The sequence below is a fragment of the Pygocentrus nattereri genome, chromosome 9 (assembly GCF_015220715.1).
Source record: "Pygocentrus nattereri isolate fPygNat1 chromosome 9, fPygNat1.pri, whole genome shotgun sequence".
In the NCBI taxonomy this organism is placed as follows: Eukaryota; Metazoa; Chordata; class Actinopteri; order Characiformes; family Serrasalmidae; genus Pygocentrus; species Pygocentrus nattereri.
The window spans coordinates 7278301-7285800 of NC_051219.1; the positions used below are offsets into that span (position 1 = coordinate 7278301).

The window sequence follows — 7500 nt, forward strand, 5'->3', positions numbered from 1 at the left end:
TGGACTTACTAGTAATATTTAGTGCATAATGATCCAGTTCAGTGTGTAAGTCCAGAGTAACTAATGTGAGAAATTCCAGGAATATTTCAGCTTTTAGTGATTCAGTGTTTCTGTAAGTTTATGCATATGTGACAGAGGAAGTAGATCTAAATTAGAAGTAGAATAAATGAGATTAAGTCCCTTTATTTCAGTACAGTAACACATTCAGTATTACTTGGTATGTTTACTGGTAAGTTCTCTGTAACAGTGTTGTAACATTGTAGTAACAGGACTGTAAACTAGTGTAACTTTGTCCATAGTAATTACACAGAAACCACATGTTCTCTGATCAGCACTTTGTACGTAGGAATTAAATACTAGATATTTTTTCTGGTCTTTGTGACTAAAACAGAGTAAAAAGTACTGAAGTCAGTAGTAGAAGCAGCAGATGTGTAAGTGCTAAGCCAGGTGTGGTCACTAAGGCTACATTTCCACAGCAGGTAAAAGTGGCCCAAATCTGATTTTCCCACCAAATCCGATGTTTTTCACTCTGCAGTTCACAATATCTTTTAAATGTAATCTGTGTGTGACATCAGTCTGAACTGATCAGCTCCTAAACCCACACAGGCAAAATAACAGTGCTTCATGAGGCTCGTCCAAAGGTAAACAATCAAGATGGTCAGCAAGCGCCAGTCACTCCCGGAGCTTCAGTTTCGTCTTTGCCAGCATCACAGGAGCGATTTTGTTCCAATCATTGACGTCTGCGCTCATCACCCACAATGCATTCAAAGGGCACGTTATTCAGCCACGCCCACTTCTTCAGTTCATGTCCTCGGATTCTTTAAATTGTTCTTTGACGCTGCAGCCTCGTCTCCTCCGGCCACGTTCGGCCAGTCCTTTCAGAACCTCTCTGACCACTGAGCGGTTGTGATAAGTCGTCTAAATGTTGGTACAGAAACATGAGCCTAAATGTTTATGAGCCTCAGCAGCGTGAAATTATGACAAATGCCGAGCTGGACTGACGTAAAGTCACATGAATTCCGATCTGGCTGTTCAGAGTCACATTGCCGTAGATCGGATATGTATCGGATTTTAATACCACATATGAAAGCGTCTCAAATCGGAATTGAAAATGTCAGATTCATTGAGTTTTTTCTGTTCTCACTGCCACATGGACTCACTTCTGTGTCACATACGGAGAAAAAGATCAGATTTGGGCCACTTTGACCTGCTGAGTAAACGTGGACTAAAATAACCCTCATCAATAGCTCACCCACCCCAACAGCTCCAGCTCAGCCTCAGTACAGACCATCTCTACACTACAGACTGGGGTCTTTGACTAAACAACACCCAGTTATTATTGTTTTACATACAGTGGCAAGAAAAATGTGTCTCTTTTGAAGTTCCTCAGTTTTCTGCATTAATTGGTCATAAATTGTGATTCTTCTTCATCTAAGTCACAACTACAGACAGACACTTGTGCTGAAGCTAAAAACACATAAACAATGATAATATTTGATGTGGTTCTTATTGATGAGCTCAGCGTTTAAACATTCGCAGTACTGGTGAAAAAGTCAGTGAACTCTTGGATTTTTGACAGCACAACCTGTAGGAAGCGTTTTCAGTAGCTGCAGGTCAGACCTGAACAACGTTCAAGAGGAATATTGGAACATTCTTCCTTCTAGATTCATCACCTCATTCTCTCTCTGTCTCTCTCTCTCTCTCTCTCTCTCTCTCTGTCTCTCTCTCTCCCTCTCTCTCTCTCTCTCTCTCTCTCTCTTTCTCTTTCTTTCTCTATCTCTCTTTTTCTCTCTCTCTATTCGTCTGTCTCCCTCTCTGTCTCTCTCTCTCTCTTTCTTTCTCTCTTTCTCTATCTCTCTGTCTCTTTTTCTTATTTATGTGTTTCTCTCATATTTCTCTTTCTTTTGCTCTCTCTCTCTATCCCTCTAATATATATATCTCTCTCTCTAGGTCTCTCTCTCTCTCTCTCTCTAGGTCTCTGTCTCTCTCTCTCTCTGTTAGTCTCTCTCTGTCTCCCCTTCTCCCTCTCTCTGTCTCTCTCTCTCTCTCCCTCTCTCTCACTCGCTCTCTCTCGCTTTCTCTCTCTCTCTATTTCTGTCTCTTTCTGTCTCTCTCTCTGCCTCTACTCCCTCTTTCTCTCCCTCTCTCTCCCTCTCTCTGTCTTTTTCTCTGTCTCTTTTTCTTATTAATGTGTTTCTCTTTCTTTCGCTCACTCTCTCTCTATCCCTCTAATATTTCTCTCTCTCTCTCTTTCTCTCTCTTGGTCTCCCCTTCTCCCTCTCTCACTGTCTGTCTCTTTCTCTCTCTCTCTCTCTCCCTCCCTCCCTCTAATATTTCTTTTTCTCTCTCTGTCTCCGTGTCTCTCTCTCTCTCTCTCTCTCTCTCTCTTCTCTCTCTCTCTCTTTCTCTCATATTTCTCTCTTTCTCCCTCTGTCTTTCTGTCTCTTTCTGTCTATGCATATATATCTTGTGTGTGTATGTGTATGTGTATGTGTATGTGTGTGTGTGTGTGTGTGTGTGTGTGTGTGTGTGTGTGTGTGTACATAAAGTCAAATAACTCTTTTTAGATCTTCAGCTGGTTTCTCCGTAATAGTGAACTGTGTTTGTGAGTCAGGGAGATGATTTCTGTCAGAATGTTTTTTTTCCTGGTGAGTGTTTTGTAGGTCTGTTTGTATTTGAGGGTGTAATGATAATGTATCTCATATCATTTCTGTCACAGGCTGTCTCGGTGTGATTTCTCAGAGAGAAGCTGTGCAGCTTTGGCCTCAGTTCTCAGATCAAACTCCTCAAGTCTGAGAGAACTGGATCTGAGTTATAATAGTCTGTGTGATTCAGGAGTGACGCTGCTCTCTGCTGGACTGGAGGATCAACACTGTAAACTGGAGACACTCAGGTATTAATTCATTGTACTTTTCTGCCTCCTTAACATACTTTGCTATTTCTGTGCTTGATGTGTTCGTGTGTGTGTGTGTGTGTGTTTGTGTGTTTGAAGGACAGAAAGAGAGACATGATGTTTATTTGTACTTGTAGTAATTTTACTGTTTACTGAAAATCTAAGGAGAGCCAGTCTGTTCTAAGCTAACGGCTAACAGTGAGATGTGTTGGGTGTTTAATGACGACTAATTTATTTCACTCATGAACGTTTCTTTCCTAGTTAGAATCCAGTTTCTGCTGCAGTGAAACTGCAGGTGTGTAAATTTGCGGCTCTGCAGTCCGACCGTTCCCCAGAGTGCATTTAGGGTGGAGAGGTTCCTGCAGGGCGTTGTAAGGAAAAAATTGTACCTAAAGAAAACGTATTTTTTCAGTTTAGCACTAGTTCACCACGATCAGCGTGACAGATAAAAGCTCCTGAGATACGTGTAAGTTCACTGGTCATTTAGGAGCAGATAAAATGGTGATATTTGTAGTGCAGACATGAAAACGTCTGGTTCCTAGAACTATAATGGTGAATAATTTTGACTGTAAATTTCTTTAGAAAGGCTCATTTCACTCCAAACTGCTCTGAATGATTTTTACATCTAAAGCGTTAAATGACTGATTCATTTAGCTGAATGGATGGAGTTCCCCTTTAAAGAGAAAGTGTGAGACTGGTGAATGAGAACTGGGTAGATCCTTATTTTACAGAACTAAAGTCAACTAATATTTAATGAAGGTAAATTTGTGGTATTTAGCAGTAATTTTCTGGTACTTACTTTACACATATATCGTTTTTTACATAACACACTACTAATGACTTCCAGCTGCACTTATTCAGAAGTTAAAGGTAAATATGAAGTGTTACTTGTAAATCCTTCATATTTACCTTTTAACTTCAGAGGAGCTGCTGTGAGAAATACCAGGTGTATTTCAGGTTTTAGTGATTCAGCCTTTCAGTACCTTCATGTATTTCACTGCTGTGGGAAAATTCTGGGATCTCCTCCCTTGGCTAGCACGCTCCAGGACTCCATTTCCCATAATTCCAGTCCCGGTGATGTCACCAATTCCTCCAATCAGGTGTAACTGCGTTGTTCTCAGTCACCTGATTTCTAGGTCAGGTCACCTGTGCGTGTGTTGGTCTCAGAGCTTAAATAGTCCCGGTTTGTTCTGCTCTTTGTGAGGTGTTATATTTTACTACTGTCCAGTATTTTCTGACCGTTTGACTTGGTGTCTTGAACCTTTTGCTTTCTGGATTTCACTCTTTTGGTTTGGCCTTTTGCTCCGGTTGCCTGTGTGTTTTGGTTATTCCAGTTTTTGAGCCCTGTTTGGTTTTGGGACTACAATATTGGATTTTCCTGAGATTGTGTTTTACTTGGACTTACATACTGATAATTAAACAGATTCCATGTTTAAGATCCGCGGGCGTCGTCTTGTGATTGTGCAGCGTTAACAGATTAGATTATTCAGCAGATTATTCATTGATTTCATAGTGTTTAAAAGGTTCCCAGGTTAAAGAGAAAGTATGAGAGTGTTGACTGGAAACTGGGCAGATCTTTTTATGATGTTACAGTAAGTAACTAGTATTTAATAAGTAAATATTTGGTGGTTTCTGGTACGTATTTTGAACATAGATATTAATTTACATAACAAACTACTAAAACTACATGAAGAACATGATCAGCTCCTAAACCCACACAGGCAAAATAACAGTGCTTCATGAGGCTCGTCCAAAGGTAAACAATCAAGATGGTCAGCAAGCGCCAGTCACTCCCGGAGCTTCAGTTTCGTCTTTGCCAGCATCACAGGAGCGATTATGTTCCAGTCATTGACGTCTGCGCTCATCACCCACAATGCATTCAAAGGGCACCTTATTCAGCCACGCCCACTTCTTCGGTTCATGTCCTAAGATTCTTTAAATTGATTTTTGAATTTATGAAATTATGACAAATGCCGAGCTGGACTGACGTAAAGTCACATGAATTCCGATCTGGCTGTTCAGAGTCACATTGCCGTAGATCGGATATGTATCGGATTTTAATACCACATATGAAAGCGTCTCAAATCGGAATTGAAAATGTCAGATTCATTGAGTTTTTACTGTTCTCACTGCCTCATGGACTCACTTCTGTGTCACATACGGAGAAAAAGATCAGATTTGGGCCACTTTTACCTGCTGAGTAAACGTGGACTAAAATAACCCTCATCAATAGCTCACCCACACCAACAGCTCCAGCTCAGCCTCAGTACAGACCATCTCTACACTACAGACTGGGGTCTTTGACTAAACAACACCCAGTTATTATTGTTTTACATACAGTGGCAAGAAAAATGTGTCTCTTTTGAAGTTCCTCAGTTTTCTGCATTAATTGGTCATAAATTGTGATTCTTCTTCATCTAAGTCACAACTACAGACAGACACTTGTGCTGAAGCTAAAAACACATAAACAATGATAATATTTGATGTGGTTCTTATTGATGAGCTCAGCGTTTATGGAGTCAAATTAGGGTCTTTAATGGTGACGAGGAAAAAAATATATCGCAAATATAAGATTAGCATTTTGCATTTTACGTTCATATTTTGTTTTTGCAATACTTTCCCTCTTTTGCGTTTCTTTCTTTTCTTTGCGTTTCACATTTTATGTTGCTGCTTTTTTTTGCAATATTTTCTCCCTTTTGCGTTTCTTTCTTTTGTTTGCGCGTCACTGCTTTTCTTTGCGTCTCGCGTTTTACGTTCCTCATTTTTTTTTGCGCTTCTCTCTTTTCTTTGCTCCGGTTTTACCCTCTGTGTGGGGGCGGGGGAAGAGGCGCGGCCAAGAGCGAAAGACGTGCCGTGAACGTTTCGCGTCATCAGTTGGAGCCACCGTTACACAGCACGGCAATTCGGTTTACTGGTATCATGGCAGACGGTCGCCCAGCTGGACCACAGCTATATACACTGATATATATACAGCTATATACACTGATATATATACAGCTATATACACTGATATATATACAGGTTTATACACTGATATATATATATACAGGTATATACATTGATATATATATATATACAGGTATATACACTGATATATATATATATACAGCTATATACACTGATATATATACAGGTATATACACTGATATATATATACAGCTATATACACTGATATATATACAGGTATATACACTGATATATATACAGGTATATACACTGATATATATACAGGTATATACACTGATATATATACAGCTATATACACTGATATATATACAGGTATATACACTGATATATATACAGCTATATACACTGATATATATACAGCTATATACACTGATATATATATACAGGTATATACACTGATATATATACAGCTATATACACTGATATATATATACAGGTATATACACTGATATATATACAGCTATATACACTGATATATATACAGCTATATACACTGATATATATACAGGTATATACACTGATATATATACAGCTATATACACTGATATATATACAGGTATATACACTGATATATATACAGGTATATACTCTGATATATATACAGGTATATACACTGATATATATACAGGTATATACACTGATATATATACAGGTATATACACTGATATATATACAGGTATATACTCTGATATATATACAGGTATATACTCTGATATATATACAGGTATATACTCTGATATATATACAGGTATATACACTGATATATATACAGGTATATACTCTGATATATATACAGGTATATACACTGATATATATACAGGTATATACACTGATATATATACAGGTATATACAAGCTGAGGGAACTACTGAGGACAAGTTGTAAGCCTTCTGTGCCGAACCATGTCTAGGCAGAAAGTGGTAAATCTGCACGTTCTGGTGTCTCCTTCTGCATCACACACACACTTGGCAGTAGGTCATCAGGATTGGAGCTGAAAACTACTGGTCTACTGAATCAGGCCAGTGGTTCCCAATCCTGGTCCTGGAGTACTCCTGTCTTGCACATGTTGGTGTTTTGTCAGCACCCGAACTAATTAGATGGTCATGAAGCCTTTACTGTGTTCAAGTGTGTGTGTGTGTGTGTGTGTGTGTGTGTGTGTGTGTGTGTGTGTGTGTGTGTGTGATGCAGAAGGAGACACCAGAACGTGCAGATTTACCACTTTCTACCTAGACATGGTTCGGCACAGAAGGCTTACAACTTGTCCTCAGTAGTTCCCTCAGCTTGTATATACCTGTATATATATCAGTGTATATACCTGTATATATATCAGTGTATATAGCTGTATATATATCAGTGTATATAGCTGTATATATATCAGTGTATATAGCTGTGTATATATCAGTGTATATACCTGTATATATATCAGTGTATATAGCTGTGTATATATCAGTGTATATAGCTGTATATATATCAGTGTATATACCTGTATATATATCAGTGTATATAGCTGTGTATATATCAGTGTATATACCTGTATATATATCAGTGTATATACCTGTATATATATCAGTGTATATAGCTGTATATATATCAGTGTATATAGCTGTATATATATCAGTGTATATAGCTGTGTATATATAT

General features: G+C 38.6%; 2 protein-coding genes across 2 annotated transcripts in view; one reads left to right on the forward strand and one right to left on the reverse strand.

Annotated features, from left to right (window-relative positions):
- LOC108415618 (protein NLRC5-like) overlaps positions 1 to 7500 on the forward strand; it is an 802877-nt gene that overhangs the window by 716005 nt on the left and 79372 nt on the right. Inside the window, 1 exon segment of the mRNA XM_037540830.1 lies at positions 2720 to 2893. Coding sequence (XP_037396727.1) covers positions 2720 to 2893 — 174 coding nt within the window.
- The window catches only part of LOC108415395 (NACHT, LRR and PYD domains-containing protein 3-like), an 843678-nt gene that overhangs the window by 691130 nt on the left and 145048 nt on the right, over positions 1 to 7500 (reverse strand). The gene's annotated exons all lie outside the window — the stretch shown is intronic.